The sequence below is a fragment of the Venturia canescens genome, chromosome 1 (genome assembly GCF_019457755.1).
Source record: "Venturia canescens isolate UGA chromosome 1, ASM1945775v1, whole genome shotgun sequence".
In the NCBI taxonomy this organism is placed as follows: Eukaryota; Metazoa; Arthropoda; class Insecta; order Hymenoptera; family Ichneumonidae; genus Venturia; species Venturia canescens.
In genome coordinates, this window is record NC_057421.1 from 7,754,972 (window position 1) to 7,774,792 (window position 19,821).

General features: G+C 36.1%; 1 protein-coding gene and 2 long non-coding RNA genes across 7 annotated transcripts; 1 reads left to right on the top strand and 2 right to left on the bottom strand.

The window, feature by feature from the left end:
- Positions 1-30: 30 nt before the first annotated feature.
- On the top strand, positions 31-18,930 carry SCAP (SREBP cleavage activating protein). 4 transcript variants are annotated; one of them, XM_043433119.1, is made up of 13 exons: positions 31-332; positions 8,194-8,355; positions 9,179-9,412; positions 9,518-9,698; positions 10,349-10,494; positions 10,857-11,955; positions 12,340-12,613; positions 12,776-13,842; positions 14,258-14,417; positions 14,703-14,883; positions 15,032-15,171; positions 15,305-15,516; positions 15,993-18,930. In XM_043433119.1, the coding sequence occupies exons 2-13, from the start codon at positions 8,240-8,242 to the stop codon at positions 16,170-16,172; spliced, it is 3,990 nt and encodes a 1,329-aa protein (XP_043289054.1). In that variant the 5' UTR covers positions 31-332; positions 8,194-8,239; the 3' UTR covers positions 16,173-18,930. The 4 variants fall into 4 exon arrangements, with proteins under 4 accessions (XP_043289054.1, XP_043289053.1, XP_043289052.1 ...); XM_043433118.1 differs by lacking the exon at positions 31-332 and adding an exon at positions 4,882-5,590; XM_043433117.1 differs by lacking the exon at positions 31-332 and adding an exon at positions 4,882-5,579.
- LOC122418951 (uncharacterized) lies at positions 2,500-4,703 on the bottom strand. Of its 2 annotated transcripts, none has more exons than XR_006262779.1 (2): positions 3,947-4,703; positions 2,500-3,794 (listed from the first exon to the last, which is right to left on the bottom strand). It is a non-coding gene; the product is annotated as an uncharacterized lncRNA (long non-coding RNA). The 2 variants fall into 2 exon arrangements; XR_006262780.1 differs by having other exon boundaries at positions 3,880-4,703.
- On the bottom strand, positions 5,837-7,830 carry LOC122418950 (uncharacterized). The gene is made up of 3 exons (XR_006262778.1): positions 7,729-7,830; positions 6,521-6,671; positions 5,837-6,185 (listed from the first exon to the last, which is right to left on the bottom strand). It is a non-coding gene; the product is annotated as an uncharacterized lncRNA (long non-coding RNA).
- Positions 18,931-19,821: the final 891 nt, after the last annotated feature.

Sequence of the window (19,821 nt, forward strand, 5' to 3'; positions counted from 1 at the left end):
TATTCATCGCTCCTGCGAACTACGGTTGAATAGCCCCAAACAAAACATAACCTTCAAACATTGCCAGATCACTCGAATGCACATCATTTCGTGGTTTGGTGTAGTATACAATAACACACTGTTCGATACAAATTGATCGGTAATATCACATGCGGGAAGCATTTCACCAAGAGTCGTCCGATGTTTCGCGAAGGGCTTGAACGTTTATCGATATTCGACACGGCCTATTTTCGATGCCGGTAAAATAACGACTCCACGTTTGACGGACGATGGAGGGGGGAATGGAAGAGAACCTTTGATGCGAGAACTAATGTATAACACACTTGAGAACTGTGAGTATTTCGAAACGATACGATGAATACTGGATTTCTGGATGCTTTAATTAAATTCGGTACAAACTCTCATATTGTGAGTTCGAGTGGATATATAAGCTCCAGTCCTATCGTTTAACCATAGCAACCCTTCGGCATCCCTTTTAATTGAATTAGTGACAAACGAAGCTTCCCTAACCTCCTGCCGTATCGCGATATTTATGATATAAAATTAAATTGTACGCTATGGAAGGTAAGTAATTGATACTGCTGCCAAGTAAAACGTTCGTACGTTTAATAGACATTCAATCAACGGAAAATCGTTGATGACTCATGTATGTGTAATCGACTGTAGGAAATCGAATTCGTCTCAGATCTGGGATTAATTTTATTATCTGCTTGGCTTCCACAGCACTCTAAGGTTGATCAGTGATGTTATGAACGGAATTAAGAGTATGGATCAGTCGACTAACCTCACTTGGAAATTTCGAAATCGAAATTCTTTTACACAGTTTGATCGATTTAAAAAAGGCTCTGTCAGCCTACGCAGAACGATGGCAAAAATCGACTGACAGAGCCTTTTTTTAATCGGTTAAACTGTGTCAAAGAATTTCGATTTCGAAATTTGCAGCTACCTCTCTCGCACTCATGGTCGCGATATACCGACTGATCCATCCTCTTAAGATGATGGATCAGTCGGTAATCACAACTCGAATTTTTGAAATTGAAACTCTTTGACATCGTTTTTCCGATTAAAATAATAAAAAGGTCATCGTACGCAGCACGATCACAAAAATCCGATGACATTTTTATTTCTTCGATCAGACGAACGATGTGGAAAAATTTCTTTTTCAAAATTTGCAGCTATTTCTCGGTTGTCGCACTCACGGTTGTGATTACCGACTGATCCATCATCTTAAGGAGTTTCGGTCGTCTCGAAGTTTCAACCTCGCGATCATTTTATCAGTAGTGTTGAATCGTTTCTTTGTTATTATCGTAATGGTACCAAGAAAACGGTGGAAAGGCAAATGGGTGACCGAAGCTGTTCATGATAAAAGAGTGAAACAGACAGAGGTTGGACAAAATATGAATATTGCTCGGTTTCATACGATACACATAACCTCATCCATCCACTTCATTTGACTGTTTGAAATTTCGCGCCGATCCTGACATAATGCAACGTTGCCGTTACTTCTTTCGATCGTGGCGAGTTGATGGAAAATGAGCAGTTCAGTAATTTGTTTTTACGAAAATCTAACAAACTATGCAGAGAAACTTCTTGAAAATTTGATACAATTATCAGTTTAATACAACGTGGAAGTTGGTGTTTTTCTTTTTAATGTGTAAGCATTTTTTAAATTATGACAAAAAAAAATATGATTTGTGCCACCTAATCCCGTGTTAAAATGCTTCATAAAAAAAAATTATTTCTCAAAAACTGTGTTGTGAATCAATCTCAATTTTTGCAGGTGAGCCTTGACATTATCGACGAACATATGGAAAAAATTTCAAAATAACCTAAGCATGTTGGTTTACTGTACCGAAACTCCTTAACGATTCGTTCGATAATTTCAAAATTAGCAAATTCGAATATCGCGTTATAAATAAGTTATGTCGCTTGAGTTTGAAATGAGACATCGAACAGTTATATTTCTGCATCCTTTTTCTTTTCTATATTTTAAATGTCGATTCAAAATACATTTGAAACCTCCAGATTCGATATGTACATAATTGATTGAATCGAAAAATGGTAAAGCACCAATTTTATAGATTTCTTATAGAAAATCGTTCGTGAGGTTCAAAAATTATTCAATTACAACAGATTCGTTTCGGTTAACCTTAAATTTTAATGTAATTTCTTCCATGCATTTTCAATGCTCGTACATGACGAAAAGCAAGTCGATTTTGTGTTCGACTGATTCCATGAGATCATAACGAACCTGGAATTTTTTCAAAAGTATTAACCCTCAAGCCTTTTAAGGTGGAATGGAATTTAAAGTGCAAGCATGAGCTGTTTTGAGGTTAAATTTCGTACCCAATCACCATGTGATAATTGAGGTAACCATTGTTTATAAAATGGTAAGAAAAATTCATTCGAAAATATTGTGTTTTCGAATATTTCTTTGTAATTGAAATAATTTTGAAGTAGTGGATGATTTGGAGGTTAAGAGAAGAAAATAAAAATATATTGAGGATACTAATCGACTCAGGGTTTGCTGTCTTTATTTTCATCACATTTTTACGTATAAAATAAAATAATAATAAACTGTCACTTACAATTAGCTAACCTAAATTGTAGTTTATCAATAATACAAATGAATTTTTCATTGAATCACTAAATTCAAAACTGGTAGACGGGAAAATGATTCACAATTACGAAATGTTGTTATCGTATTTAAGGAGTGTTTGAGGAAAACTACGAAATATTTTTATCTACAAATGGAATTAAGGATGTATGTAAAAAATATCGGCGTGTCAAACTTTCCATGAATTTGAAAGAAATATTTAAGAATTAAGAAGTTTCGGGTACAGGCGTCGTCGTTGTGGAGATATTTGGGGTTAACTTTTTACGTTTCAGCGGCATTCTGTAGTTAGTACGTCCGCCATATTGGACATGTAATTTGATTGGCTCGCTTGTGCTTGATCACAGTTATCAAATTGGATATTAATTTTAGTAAAAATCGTAAATTATGATTCAAAATGACATAGTTTTTTTATTAAAAATTATAAAATGCAAACAGAAATGATTCACCATTGACATTTTAACATAAAACATAACCTTAAAAAATAAATAAATGTACTGCGAAATTGACCTTATATACATACATCCTTAAAATGTTGACAAATGATCTGACTGCTCACGAAAAGTGTTTTCTCTTCCTACGCGCCTAGACGTTTGACCTCCGTTTGCCATTGACCGTGTCTTTGACTCTTTAATTTCCATTTAGTTACGCAATTGATAAATTATATGCGCGTCAACGAGCGCGAGCATCGGACTTATAATGCTCGGAGATTCCATAGAATGCGTCCGTCATTGATGTAAATCGCGAAAGAAACGAGAAAAAATAGGGTCGATACAAAATGCGTGGCTCACCATCGGAGTTTTTTTCTTTGATTATTTCTCGTTGTTCGTAAGAAATTTCGTCATCAATTTATGGTCTGAGTATTCGTTTGAACCGGAGGTTTGTCTTTGAATCATTATCAAAAACCATTTGTGGAAGTTATCGGAACAATTCGTTGTAAGAAATATGAATTGAAGCACAGAAATGTTTTTCTTTTCGATAATGAAATAATTTACATTCGAGAAACAAAAAAAGTAGATTTAAAAAGAATTTTGCGATCCCAACATGCACAAATCTTTTTTGCAATCGTCGCGTTTCTTTCATCCTAATCATCATCTAATTTTTCGAATAATCATAATATTGAAAATTCCAATGTTCCTCGGAATTGCGAGGCTATCGAGCTCCGGAAAAAACCAATTTCCTTGAAACGTAAAAAGACGAGTTTCATTGGAAGAATATTCTTCGTGACTCATGATATTCGAATTATAAATTTGATGAAATAATACTTTGTTTAGATGCCATGGAAAACAGTGATTACGAGCAGAGTATGAGCAGCAGTGAACCAAGACTTACGAATGCATATATAATTTAAAGTAACTCGTTTTTTTTCACGGTGTATCACACAGAACAATCTTATACGGATCAGCAAAAATCACTGCATGTAGAGAAGATAAATAACACTCACATGCACGCGATCTTCTTTTCATGTCGCGGTTGAAGAACACGGTTATGACAGCACGGTATGTGTACCCAAATCGGTGGTTTCGCTTCGAAAACAATTCAATTTATCCACATGTCTGTCCGACTGTTCGTATTGAATTTCTCACATACTCACACACGCATACACACATACGTTTCCGATAAGAAAATACGAGTAAATAATGCGCGCACTGGAGCAGTAAAAGCACAGGCGAAGAAAAAGTTTTGACTGTTGCGTAGGTCGATAAAGCAGTGCCCGGGATTGCCAGTCGACGCTACGCGTTTGTGTAATTCGTTACGTCGTGCGTCGAAAAATAACGATAAAATTTTCAGTTACGTCTGCTGCGGTGAAACGCGAAACGCAAAATATCGAATATCACGGACTAAAAACGTTGATGAGGGTAGAAGAAAAGTGAAGAGTACGCATTAATAAAAACATGTTCATTGAGTCAACATGAAGTTTTCCACCACGTGTTAGTTTTTATTAAAGAGCGACAATCGCACATGATGTAAATAATGGCAGTGGCGTTGGGCACATGGATGTATATTGATATATAGCGAACAAGAGATACACCTGCTATTGGTTGTTGCGCGGAGGCTCGACCGGAGCGTTTAAAAATAAAATTAGTCGTGGTTCGCACACGGTATATGTCTTGCGTTGCTCTTGTCCTCTTTCCCTCTCCTTTTCTTCTCCCCTCTTTATGTCATTCTGTCTTGTTCTAACATGTCGACTTTAACAGTGTTTCTATGACTCTATCTCTCTTTTGCGACTCAAACACTGTCGGCCTCTCTCCGAGTTAAATTGAACCGGGCAGTGCACTCTCGATTGGAACTTGCGTGTAAGGAGTATAGTATACTTGCGGGACACGACGACAGCACGAAATTCATATAATAAAATAGTTATATAGACTCTAAAGACAGTCAAAGCACGTTTCGTACCTGTTCCAAGTGAAAAAAAAGTACGAAAAGGGAGACGGAGAAAAACGTTCGGTTCCTAGTCGATATAAAATTGCGCGCGTTTATCTCCTTTCGTAGAAAAGCACGTGTGTGTTGTTTGTCTTCGAAAGTTGGTCAAAATAGTCACGGACAAGATAAGAGGGGAAAAAAAAAATATGTGAAATCTTGAAGATTGCCGGACTAAGACCCTTCGACTGAGTGCTCCTTGGTGCCATTAGCAACAAGACGAGAATTATCGTTTCGAGATTTCGACAGTGCATAACCTCCAAATTTTTCACGGCAAGTTTTTTCTTTGCCGATCATCGCCCACCGTCTGCGCGGTTCGACGTATTTTTTTTCCTATCGCATTTCGTGCTACATACAATCAACAAAGAGGTTAATTTTGTTTTACGATCTGGACGTTTAAATTTTTTTCCTCTTATCAACGTACGAAAATTCTACGCAATTAGTACCGTCGTGAGTGTGTTGCGGAAAAATTAAGTAATTCCCTGAAAGACTGATTCTTATTCGCCAACAAGAACCGAAGAATCGATGCTCCGCTGTTAATGAGGTGCGTCGAAGGTTTTTTAAAATTTATTTTTCGTTTTTTCTTTTATTCTGACGAGTGTCTTTTCATCCAATTGCCCCTTGACTCTCATCAATTTTGCTCGTGCGTATGGCCACCTAGAGTTGAGCTGAAGAAAGTATTCTCTGATCATTCTCTCACCATTTGTTCCACAAGCTTTTAATATTTAAACATTTTATACTCAATTATCTACTAAAGACTTTGACATGGAAATGAATGTTGTAAGAGTGATGCAACTCTTCACAGGTTTTTCATTATAAGAATTAATACATGGACATTGTTTTATGTGATGATTGAAACAAAATTGTTTTTTTTAAGACCAAAAATCATCATTTTGCAGATTAAAACAGGAGACAAGTAATTAGATTTGTGTAAACACTATGAAAGAATACATTTGTATTTTCAAGTCAATGGATGTTCTTGTATCTCTTAGTTTGACGCCTTCATTGGCCTTGCTTGAAATTGAATCAGCGCTTAAAGTCTCCCAGCTAATTTGTTCTTCTCTATCCCTCCGTCTTGAGAAGAGTCCCGGGTCCTGTATATTTATCACTTGCTTTAGTTGCAATTGATATCTGCATCAATGTTACATGACTGAAAAGATTTCATATATTACTTCAATTGATGACTCCCAATTTTCAACTTTCTTCCTACTGGTTTGAGCTTTAAGACTTTAAAATTTTAAACAAAAAAGTGTCAGATTTTTTTAGTCCCAGATTGAAATGGCACTTTAGGTTTGAGTCAAGATATTTTACAGGTGAAACAAAAATTTGGCATTCATAAAAACGGCATCAAAGCTCAGACCTGTGAAATACAAGCAATACTATTTCATGTTTTCAAATTCCAATACTTTTAAAATATTAAAATTGGCATAATTGAATTGCTGCAAAATGTCCATTATTGAGTAACATTTTGACTTCATGGAGTACCTTCTTGAAAATCAATTTTGTAGATTGTTTTTAACAAATGTTCAACAGCATTCTCTGATTTCTCCAATCATTTTATCTCTTTTCAGGTAACGAGAAAAAGTTTCCAGGATGCGATAATAAAAATATATGGAAAAAATGGTTCTGGAAAAGTCTAGATCAAAAAAGGAATATTAGAATTAAAATTTTGCAATTTTTGTTACCATGCAAGTTCTGAGTTGCCAATATTTTTAGCTAGGAACCAACTTCATTTCTGTCACATTTTAACGACGCTGAAGTTTGCAACGTTGGAGTCCAACGAAATTAACGAAAATGCCATTTGTAATTCACTATTTTTTTTATTCCACAAATCATTGATGTAGACTGAAAAAATACAAATTGCAAATTAGGCAGGTAACAGAATTTCAGAATTATTGGAGAATATTTTTTAAATTATTTCGTTGAACTCCAACGTTGCAAACTTCAGCGTCATACATTTTATGTCAAGCTGACCAGTTATTAATCCAACAAGAAAAATCATCAAAAAATTGATGTTCAAAATTGTTGTTTTCTGTGTCCACAAGCAAGAGAATTCAAAAATCATAGATCGAGTGTGCAAGGTTGCACCGACCAGTCAACCGTTTCAAATATTATTTCAATTATGCACAAAAGTTGTTTATCCTTGATTCGATAAGAGCCCATGTGTTTATGCATGTTTGTTATTTTAACTTTCACTACAATAGTCTCGAAAGAGGCTGGATGGATCGGAATGCATGATATATTTATAGAGATTGATATTCATTTTCCAAATATAGCCTCAGTGGAGAAATTGACTTTTCAATAATATTGTAATAATATAGAACTGTGAATGAGTACGATAAATGGAATATTATCAAAGTGACTGACGAATTGTGAAAAATAATAATGAATCGTTTTATCAGATAGATTCATCGAAGGTTACAAACCCTCGCTGTTGCGTTCGTGACATTGGAATCATTATTTGATATTCACAATCTCATAATTCTTTGAAAAGACAAAAACTTTGAGGTATGCATATCTGTCATTCGATATCATAACTTTTGGGCTCAGAGAGTTCACGATACACACAGGAGCATCGGATATCTGTATAAATTGAATAAATCATTCGAGCAGTAAAGATACATTGCGCAATGTGAGAATTTAACTGAAGAGCTTTCGCATTCTTCCTTCTTCGGATCTTTTTTTTTTATTACCAAAAACAGGGGGAGAGTGCGTTCGTCACAGTGCACTGAGATACGAAAAATATCTTGCTCTTATCATTAACTCAAACCACAGCTCCAATTAATCTTTGCTTCTCTCTCGAAGCGATAAACTATAAGATACACACGATTCAATGGATTCGCTTCGAAATCCCGCGTATTTTGAAAGACTCATTTTACTTCAATTTAATCTGCGATACAATCCGTCTAATAACATTGCATATTCATGACTGATAGTCAATCGTTACGTCTGTGCTTACGTAATGCTCGAGATCTGAGGACGTATTGGCGATTGATTATCTTTTGAGTGTTTATTGAAATTCAGTATTTACAAAGTTTCCAAAAAGAATATCGTTCATGCGTATGAATAGGAAAAGCGCAGATCTTATTCTTATTATCGTTTTCAATTCTATTACATTCGAAATTATAACAAAAAAAATTTTTCGATTTTTTTTACAGATCGTAAGAAAAGCAAGCGATGTTGGTGATACGGCCTTAAAGTGAAATGTCCCGAAGTCTGCCAGACAGAGTTGCAGGGCTCTATTATGCCCATGGCCTGTTTTGTTCCTCCCATCCTGTTACAGTCATATCTCTGGCAATCTCGGTCGTCCTATTATGTTGGTGAGTATTTTTTTTCGTCTATAAATATTTATTATTTAACGAACTTTTTTGTATAAAATTTAAAATATTGAACAAAAAATCTTCAGTTGGCAATCGATCGATCATTCAATCTCTCAAGTGTGAAATCAATTCAAATTTTTTGTTTCTCAATGATACAAAATACAAATACAAATACAAAATACAAATTCAAAATACAAATACAAAATACAAATACAAAATACAAATACAAAATACAAATACAAAATACAAATACAAAATACAAATACAAAATACAAATACAAAATACAAATACAAAATACAAATACAAAATACAAATACAAAATACAAATACAAAATACAAATACAAAATACAAATACAAAATACAAATACAAAATACAAATACAAAATACAAATACAAAATACAAATACAAAATACAAATACAAAATACAAATACAAAATACAAATACAAAATACAAATACAAAATACAAATACAAAATACAAATACAAAATACAAATAATACGTGACCAAGGAAAAAACATTGGAATTGATTATTTTACGAACAGAAATTGAAAAAGAAGTTTTCCTGATGAAAACGTCTTGACCTGATTCAAAAAACCATGAAATGAAATGAAACCAGGAAATATAAATAAAAATGATTGAACGATCAAGAATTCTTAAAAATATCGTGTCGATTCAGCGGTGCGAGAAAATGTTGATCAAGGCTCGATGATATTCTGGAAATGCTATAAACGTAGTTGCTCTTTGACCAAAAAAGAACTTCACTGCATTTGGCACGTTTGAAAAGATTCTAAAACTTATTATTCTGTGTGCATAATTTAGCTCTCCTTTGGTGAATTTGCCAATCCCTGGCAACGCGCCACGGACTGTGATAAATCACACAATAACACCGGTCAATGGATCGGATACTCCAGCTCTTTACGTGCAGCAAGTTGTTATGAGGGTCGGTGTAGTACCGTGGGCCGAAGATCTCGCTCTCTCCGACGCCTTCCGTGGACCACTTTACGAAATTTTCAACCTTCTTGAGATCATACAAAATTACCAAGATCCTGAGACGTGAGTATATACAAGTCCGAGGAACTTCGGTTCCGTGAAAAAATCCTTGAAGCGTTGAAAAACGTGAAATTTTAATTACCATCTTTTGTATGTAATTTCTTGCAGTCTGAAGACTCTTGGTCAAGTGTGCCTTCATGTCGAAGCGATAAAAAAAAGAAATTCCAAAAAACCAGAAATTTTGCCAGAGTATAATTGTCTCGTTTTATCGCCTGCAAATTTGTGGCAACAGAGCATGGAGATATTCAATCAAGATACCGATCTTCTGGGCACTATTTTTTCTTACCAGGTAAAACGTCTACAATGATTCTTAGCATTTTCAAAAACCTTCTCGTTTTCATGTACACACTAGTGTTTACGTCGTTAACGTATGCAGAAATATTCATATGAGGCTGGACGTTGACATGAGAAAAAAATGTACGCACAGATTTGCAAGGACAACATTGTTCGTCAATCCATGTTAGTCGACGTAGTGCGCGATGACGTACGTGAATAATAAAACATCCAATTGTACAAATCTTTACACAAAAATGAAAAATTTTAACTCGTCGTAGCCGCATTGAAATTTTAAGTCTTAAGTGGATGCGTCAAATACTTGAATGGTTTGCGTGGACGATATGCTACAAAATAAGTTTCAGAAACTGAATTTTAACATTTTTAAATGCGTACAATTTTTTTTTTTTTATATTGAGGCAAATAAATTATCAGAATTCTTTTTTTTTCGATAAATTTCGTCATTTGTTTCTAAAGGGGAATTAAAGTAGAAAAATTACAAATTTGTGGGGGAGAACCCAAAATTCCCACAGAGAAAAAAATATGTAACGGAAGAATGTTTGGTGGAAATAATTCAACCCCAGTTTTCTGAAAATGTCAGAAATATCGAAAAAGTATCGTCGGACAACTCGGTCGAAGTAATTACTTCAATATTTCTATTTACAGAGTCTTCAAAAGGGTAAAATAAGCGTAGCTGAGATGATGTTCGGCATGAACCTTAAGGAGACCGGGATCAAGAGATATCCCGTTCGCGTGCGACAGAGAGTTCTGCAATATGCTGTCACCATTTTTCTTAAGGAATACGATCCGAGGTGAGAAAAGTTTTGCAGTGATATAAACTTCCGAAAATAGTTTTATTTCTTTTGAAGCCCATTCGTACGGCGAGCTTCATATGAGAGCTCGAAATTTGTATATTCTGTTACTTGATGCTTAAATATGCATGGAATATCGAAAATTGTGAAATGGAAACGCAATTCTATTAATCAGAATTATTTTACACTATAAAAATGATAAACGGTGTTAGAATTGAAAAAAAGGAACTTCAATGATTCATGAAACGAGTGTTCGTACAAGAGTACTACAAAAAATATCAAGAATAATCAATCGTGGAATAAACTTGAGTAAACAACGTTGTTCAAATGATAATAATAATAATTTGAAATTTATGTTACAGATTCATAAGCGGTTTAAAAAATCGTTTAACGACGTATTATTCGCTGCATCAAGTGCGGGAGAAAACGTCAGCGCAGCCGGAGACGCACGACGAGACTCTGCACATTTTTTATCCCGGTGAATTTAATTACAGCGAGTTTTTTCCGTTAACAATGACGTTCGTGGCTCTCTTCTTTTATATTTATTTTTCTGTTCGTAAAATCGAGCTTATAAAGTCCAAAGTCGGTATGGCGTTTAGCGCGAGTTTCACCGTTATATCATCGTTGGCAATGACCGTAGGCATTTGTTTTTTCTTCGGTCTCACGCTAAGCCTAAGCAGCAAAGAAATATTTCCATATCTCGTTGTGATCGTTGGATTGGAGAATGTTTTGGTATTGACGAAAAGCGTTGTGAGCACGCCCTCGCACTTGGATGTTAAAATAAGAGTTGCACAAGGAATGTCGAAAGAAGGATGGTCGATAACGAAAAATTTGCTAACCGAAGTGACCATTCTCACAATTGGATTGTTTACGTTTGTTCCGGCCATTCAAGAATTTTGCATATTTGCTATTGTCGGTCTTCTCAACGATTTTTTTCTTCAAATGTTTTTTTTCTCAACTATACTTGGGGTTGATATACGCAGAACGGAGCTCTCGAGCGAAAACTCCAAATTTCATATGTCGACCATGCGATCCAATCGTAAACAACAATTTACAACGATCATTTCGAATAAAAAACCGAACATATTCCGTTCCAAGTCGCATCCGAGGTTGAATGGTCTCACAACCGGTCCAACCAATGTCATTGCTCCAAATACCCAAAACACTCAGAACCTCGTGAAAACATCGAAGCGATTGAGGCTCGTGCACTTTTGGGCAAGAACGCGAATCTTCCAACGAGCTTTCATGGTATGGATGGTCGTTTGGATAAGCATGATCATTTATAATTCTGGAGTCATCGAACATCTCATACATTTGAGCGACACGCTCAAACCAGATACCGAAAACGATGGATATACTATGGAAAGACCCCAAACTATCAAACCATACGTTGGCTTAAGCACTGTGAAGCCTCTCACTATTCAGACGTCAACCGGATTGCCTAATGTTCCCAGTGATCAGGTAACAACCGTTCTCATTTTCATTTCTTTCTGTTGAGTCTAGTGAAGCTACCATTCATTTAAACTTTTCAGTTCAGGCATGTGATACTTCTGTCATGAGAAATCATTAAACTTTATTTTTTTTTCTCGACTGCAGACCAAACTATCGAAAGTTACGATTTGAAATTTCGTAGAAATATTCTTTTAGTGGTCACTTTTGGAGGTGTTTCATTTTCGAATCATTTCGTTTCGTATTCAATTACATACTGAATGAGCTTCGATATATTTCGATTGAAATTCAACAAGTCGAAGGATTTAATATTTTTGTTAATTTATTAAAACAAGCAATGAATTAAAGTATTGATAAGATAATTTGGAAATAACATAATTTTCCTTCATTTTTCAGCCTCCAGTGACGAACAATATAACGGAAGAGCTAAATAAATTACGGCCAGTAGATTTTCCACCGTGGAATCGATTGTCGTTGTATCATTGGTCATCGATTTTGATGATGTACAATATATCCCTGGCCGGCCAACACATAACAATATTACCGGCAATAAAGTTATCAAACGCTTTCAGTCCTCGTTTGGTCAGGCAAATCAGCAATCCAAATGACGTGCAGTTATTCCAATGGCAGAGTTTCGCCACGGCCGCTCTTGACCCGTTGGACTTTTCAGGTATACCTAAGTAAGCTTTGCGTGTCGATTGCGTCTACGACGAATTATACGACTGCGGAACAATGGGACTGAACGAAAAATTACGAATAGAAATCAGTTTGTTTTTCTTTTTTTTTCTTCTCATTTCTTCCTCACGCAAATGTTGTTTTTTCCTGGTCACAGACATGGAGATACCGACGAGATCGGAGGCACGTGGATTCAACACGAACGCGCCGTTCGTTCCCTCGAGTCCGATGGAAATATTTTTGGCAGCTGTTTTGTGCTTGATTAGCGTAATCGTCGTGGCGTATACGATGGTGGTACTCTATCGATGTGTTTGTACGAGAAATTACGCTGAGTGGCGAGCGAGTTGGCATCAGCAGGAGAAAACTCAGGATTCATCGACGCAGCTCGTGCTAGAAACTCTGCCTCTTGTGCTCGAAGGTCACACACAAGAGGTCGAGTGTATAGCAACCGATGGGAACACGATTGCGAGTACGTGTCTGGCCGGACATATTCGAGTATGGGACTCGATAACCGGGGAAATGGTCGCGCATATCGATAGGAAAAAATTCTTCAATAACGTACCGAGAGATCTAATCAACGGGACGCCCGATCCGGACGAGTTGATGTCCGATTACGAGAGCGGTTCGCCACCGTCACGCGGTGAAATGGAAACTTCCAACTCTTACGTTCTCAGCAATAACTCGCCGGCTCCGCACCGACAAAAATCCTCACCGACATCCGGAAACTATCGGCCCATAACGCAAACTACATCTACCAAAAGACACTCCATGAATTGTCTCTACAACGATTATCAAATACAAGAATTTTCTCCGGACAAACGCACCTCCGTATTTCGACGCAGTCTTGATCAAACGTTCGAATTACCAGACTTACGATCTTCTATAAACACACGTTTTTCTTCTATAAAATATTCACCGACACAAACCAATTACGAGCAAGGATTCGATTATGGTGAACGCTACAAACATCTTTCCGAAGAACATCGAAAATCAATCGAAGACGTACAAAAGTGCGAGAGCACCGAGGGACTCAGCATTTGCTCGGGGAGATTCAATACCAATGAACTAACCGATAGTGCGAACTCCCTTAACACTTATAAAACTTCTTCAAATAACCAAAGCCCGTCCCCCATATGGTGCGTTGATTATCAAGACAATCTTATCGTCGTCGGCTGTGCCAATGGTTCTCTTGAATTTTGGGAAGGCACGACCGGCCGCTTCAAAGTGAGTATTCCAATTAAACGTTGATATAGTCATTAACGTTTCAAATTTACCCTTAATCAATTCTTTTGCTGCTAATACCATCTAAAGGGTTAGAAATAATACAAAAGAACACAGGACCATTTTCATAGAGCATCACATTTTTTACAGAAAAGCTTCAAAACGTTTTTTTTCTATCTCCCGTACTTTATTCCTGAGAGCTGATTGAAAAACTGCAATTTACAGGGCGAACTTTTTGAGAAATTTTATCCATTACAAAATCGGTCTTGTGATTTTTTCTCTACAACCAATCGTTTCGAAAGTATGTGCAATGAAAAAGCGCTCATTTTGTAGTTTTAATAAGTTAATAACGCGCGACGAGAAAATTAGATCGAGATACATTACGAGATTTTTCATTGTATAATTGTTTTCATTTCAGTGTTTCTTCGACGATGGTTCGGGTCTTGGAACTTCGGCAGTGAAGTTCGTTTGTAATAGGGTGATTGCCGCGAAACTGAACGGTGCTGTAGATTTTTTGGAGCTCGAAAGATACAGCGAGGGTCTTCAAGTGGGCTGGGGTTTCAGTTCCGGCAGAAGAAGTAAGAGCAATTGATTTATTGATTATTATCATTGTCTCTTTCACTATGCCGAAAATCACTAAAAACATACTCAAAATTTAGCGCTGCAAATAATTTTGAATTTTTTCGTAACCAATAGTACAAAATTGTCTTAATTTGATCATAAGATTCATCGAAATATAACAATTGGAATCGATATTGCAATCGACGTATGAAAAATAGGAGATAATTTTGGAAATTTGAAATTTCTCTATTAATCAAAATCTCCAGATAATTTGAAGTCTTACTACGTTTTGTTATTTTCAGCTCATGTTAGAACAGGGAGTGCAGGATCGCCAATGGATATAAATAATTTACCACCTGAAGAAGACCTGAGATGTTTGAAAAAAGGCTCTCACCGGGCTCATCAGCAAGCCATAACTGTTTTGGACAGTGAGGGTGGTCGTGTCCTTACAGGAAGTCAAGATCATACGCTAAAAGTCTTTAGGTGATTACTCTATCAACAAACGTGAATGAATTCATTTCTCCGATTCAATCTGTTTTCTTAATATTTTCTAGCATTCGCAGTTTCGTAAAGTACCGAAATCCATGCTAATATCGTTGCTAACGATTTGCAATCAAATTTTTTTCTTTAGGCTGGAGGATCAACTCCCTTTGTATACGTTACACGGACATTGTGGCCCAATATCGTGTCTCTTTATCGATAGGGTCAGCCCGATGACCTCGGGAAGTGGATCTCGCGATGGATTGCTCTGTGTATGGGATTTATCGACGGGTAATTGTCAGCAGAGTTTCCATTGATGGCATTATACGAAAAATGTGTTCGGAGTACACTGCAAACTTCAAAATCACAAAATTACAATCCAAAAAGAAATTATTTAAATGTAAGATCGTTGAACCTTTTTCAGGGATGTGCATGTACAGCATCCAAGCGCACGATGGTGCTGTCGCTGCGATAACCTGCTCGGCCTCGTACATCATAAGCATCGGTACCGACGAGAGACTCTGCGTCTGGGAACGTTTCCAGGGACATTTGTTGCACGCGCTACCTGCCCAAAAAGCTGCTTACAGCTTTCAATTAGTCATGCTAACACAACAGTTGCTCATCACGAGTAATCAGGTGAGAATGTCTGAGAAACTTGGCTTGACAACGACTTCTAACTCGACTTTTATCCTTGAATTGTTTATCATTAAAATGAATAGCGTTTGAAAAGTTGTCAAATTAAATTTTCCAAACGAATTCATAGATTTACGAAAGAGATAATGCAATTGTGTGGGGCAGAATGTTCGTTTCAATTTTTTTTTTTTGAATAATTCCCATAAACTTTTAAAAATAACAACGAATAAGATTTTAGCAAGAAATTATGATTTGCAAATACAAGAACATAGAAGTGATATAACCAAAGATAAGATTAAAATGACCATGGAGAAATAAGACTGCTGATTAGACTTCATTAGATCCTCAAATTTGAAAGTACCTAGAAACGTGGTAGGATCTTGACGCTAAGTTTTACAATGAAAATATTTGACCAGGCAAAGCAAGGCGTGCAGCGTATCTTCGAGATTGGTTGATTTCCTAATTTTTATTTTTTTCAGGGTTCTTTAGTGGTCTGGGACGTAAGGACGGGGGAGCCTGTTCGAGAAGTGAGGTTGGGCCACAAGGATGACAGTGTTTACGTGAAGCAAATGCTTGCATTAAGAGACAGTATAGTATGCGATTTCGGGCGCCAATTACGCATTGTCAGATTTCCTCTGGTGTCTGACAAGCTCGACTGAGTTCCTTCAAACAAAAAAAACTTTAAAAGAAGATAAAAAACCGAAGAAGCATGTCCGTTGTAAATATATTCCGCGTTATCGTCGGTTCTCTCGATCGATCGGGGGGAAGGAGAGAGGGGTGAAAGACTAATCGTGTTTCACCTGTTAATTTCTATCATGCAAGGCAACGAGCTCTCCTTAACTTTTTTTATACACATCAACCTTTCACGCTTCGTGAATATATTTACCGATAGTCACTTTTTAACGAGATACATGAAAAAAAAACAAACAAAACAACAAAACAAAGTTATTAACGACGAATGAGTAACCGGTTTCACGTACTGATCTGTGAGCACAATAATGATTTTCATAAGAAAATCTTCAAACTCTCATTGATCGTTAGGCTGTGTGTGTAAGTGAATGTGTGCGTCGTTCTGATTGTGGGTATGTGTGTGGTTGTGTTCATACACAATCTTTGTACTGTGACGAGACTTTATCGAGGCAAAAGTAATGAGGCTGTTGCATAGATCTCGATCGACAATCGATGATTCAAATGTTTGTTTTTATTTTCTTTTTTTCATTTCTAATAGAAAATCTATTTATGTATCGCATATACATTATATATACATACGTACGTGTCAATCAAACTGAATGTATATGAATGAATGAGGTATTAGAATTACGATAACTATGTAGAAATGAGAGTGCCTTTTTCGCATCTGATTATTCTTAATTATTCCTCAATGCTGAACGTCAATAATTATTTTACTTTTCTTTTTTTCTAATTTCCTTTCACACAAATTCATATTTCATAATTTAATTATACATTAACCGCAGCCTTTGTACGTAATTGCAACGAGCGTTATTGCTGATTTTTTGATGAGGTAGCTAAGACGTCGATGTTTATATTTGTTGTGGGTTTTTACGAATTCTGAATGCACCGTTGTTCCGAGTTACGAATGTATTTTTACAGTTTTTTCTTTTACAAGTTGTTACGAATTTTTTGGTTGCTTCTATGGAGGATATCATAGTTCTACGGTATAATGGGACTAAATTTGATCGTAGTTGATGTATATTTAAGCGTTGTGGACCTCGTCAAAAGTAGGCTGTGGCTAAGAATTTGATTCACAAATTTTACATTTAAAGTTCTGGTTGTTTTGGCGCGAATCTAAAATTTTTCAATAAAAAATAATGAGCCTCGCACATTTCTTTGAAAACTAGAACGCCAAACTGTATTTCTTTAAGGTAGAGCCTCGCCACAGTCACCTTCAAAACTCAATTCTCCGGTAAAAAATTTGAAAACTTGTATCACTCGCAGAATAAGTAAACAGTGGGAATTGTTACGTCAGCGTGAGGCAAGAGCCTGAAAACATATGAACTTTCAGAAAGAAATATTAAGAAGACACAAAATATCTCTATTCATCAAGAATTTTGAACAGGAATGCTTTTCCCTCGTCGTTTGGTGGATTTGAAAATCAGTGGATTCGAAAAAAGTCATAATCGGACTGGAAAGTAAGGAAAAAATAAGATGAATCAATAGATTGCCAGAAAATTGTATTCCCCAGAAAAATTATAGGGCGATGGAGTCGACTTCTATTTTTGTTAATCTAACGCTTGGAGGAATGTATCGAAAAAATTTGTGGTTAGCATTTTCTTGCAATCGTTCGTCAGATTCTAGGCAATGGAAACGCTTCCGCAAGTGTTTTCATCGCTGAAAAAGTCCGCCCCAAAATTCGAACGCGTTTGTTGTGTGATTGATCGATGGGAAATTGTGGTGATAATTCTGAAGAAATTTCGGCCTTGTGCAATATTTCAAGCACTGTCCTAGCTACCTCAAAGAGTGAAACGTAGGAAACAATGATAATGATTTTGTTGGAATGTCAGTGTGTGCAAGCAATTTTCGGTGGCTAGACGAAACGATTGCTCCGAATTTTTCACGGCCCAGTTAATTCTCTGGTCTGAGAAACCCAAAAAACGAATACAAGCGATTCGCGCTTCACAAAACTTTGATAAACCTAAAAAGAAGAACGAAAATTCTCGAGAAAATATGAACTGCACGAAGGCTTTGCATGTGCAAACGTTCCTTCGAGTCAGGTTTTCAAGCTTCGAACAGCGAGTTTTCCGGGTCTGGAAGACCCAGTACGCAAAATCGAGCAGGAAACTCTTGATACATCTGTTCGTGAAATGAGGTGGTGAGAAATTCATATGAACTTTCGACGAATGCAGAAGTGAGATCTAAAACGTCGTTTAGTATAAAAACATCGTTTCTGCTGACAGAACCGTTCATGATTTTTTTTTAGTTTTCTAAAATATATTTAAAGAAGTATACATGAATATATATTTTGAGGTTATTGCGATCAAGAATGTTGAAATTTAGACTGAAATTTTGAATAGTTGTGTCCGATTGTGATCGTACCCTCAATTTCGGTGAGAATAACGACCGAGAGACATTTTGTAAGATCGCAAAATACATAGAAAGTATATTTTTATTAACCAAAGTGCAGTATGTCTCAAAGACTAGTACTTGGTATGCGGTAGAATATAAAAGCAAAACTAAAAAGAAAGTGCAAAAAGAAAAAGAAGAATTTAAAAAAAACGAAAAAAAAAACAATGTGAAAATTTATAAAATGTGCCATTGATTGGCATTTGTATACGTCGAACAAATGTGGACGTTTTTTTTGCTGTTTTAAAAAATATTTATTGTGTATAATTTTCAATAGCATTCAAATATGTCATAAACTAAAATTATTCTCCTGAATAAATTATCATCTTTGATAAACGACTAATTTTCATTACATTTTTATCAATTAGCTTGATCTAATAATTGTCATTAGGCCAAGAAGAAAACTGAATTGGCTCGTTACAAACTCTCGGACTGTTTTCTTGGCCATAGTAAATGAGAAAAATAATTGTGAGATGGTCCAAAGCGGATTCATCGAATAGACATAATACGGGGTTGAAATTTATCGAGGATTTATCGATCTGGCCTCGGTGCTTGGGAACGTGGACTCCTCACCGCTTCGGATGACAGAAACTCACTAACTAGGGCAAGGATGATCTTTGGAATTGTCGCAACTCGTGGAAGGGTTTTTATATATGGCATCAGAAGTGTGAAATTGTTAAGGTTGTTCCCAATAAAATCTGAGCCAAGAAACATTTTGCGATTAGTTTGGTTCCAATTACTCCACGGCTTCCCACCATGAGACACGGTATAAAAATAGTTTATTCGATTGTCGTGAATGCGAGAATATTTAAGGATTATAAGAAACGTCAAATATTTGACCGAACTGCATCATAATATTCTGACTAGTTTTTTCAGAGAGACCATTGAAAGGAACCTCATTTCGCACTGAGCTTATATGCTGAACGCAAAATTTCTGAAAACAGTAATGTCTGTTAGAAAATGAAAAAAAATTGAAATTTGCAAATTACTTCCTCAAGATGGTCAAGATGCACGATGCTCAAAGCTTCCTCTACGAGGTGCTGTATTTATCATTTTGGCTTCCTCATAGAGGAAGCTTTGAGCATCGTGCATCTCGACCATCTTTAGGAAGCAATTTTTGCAAATTTCAATTTGCAGCATTTTTTTTATATACAACAAGGAAATAATGTATTTTCTCTACCTTCTTTTACGAACTTTAATTTATCTCTTTGTTTAAATCCATAAAAA

Bases quoted from the DNA above. Each gene is read 5' to 3' on its own strand.
- SCAP (XM_043433119.1), top strand. From the start codon at position 8,240: ATGTCCCGAAGTCTGCCAGACAGAGTTGCAGGGCTCTATTATGCCCAT. The intron at 9,699-10,348 runs GTAAAACGTCTA...TTCTATTTACAG, and splicing joins GCACTATTTTTTCTTACCAG to AGTCTTCAAAAGGGTAAAAT. The intron at 14,418-14,702 runs GTAAGAGCAATT...TGTTATTTTCAG, and splicing joins TTTCAGTTCCGGCAGAAGAA to CTCATGTTAGAACAGGGAGT.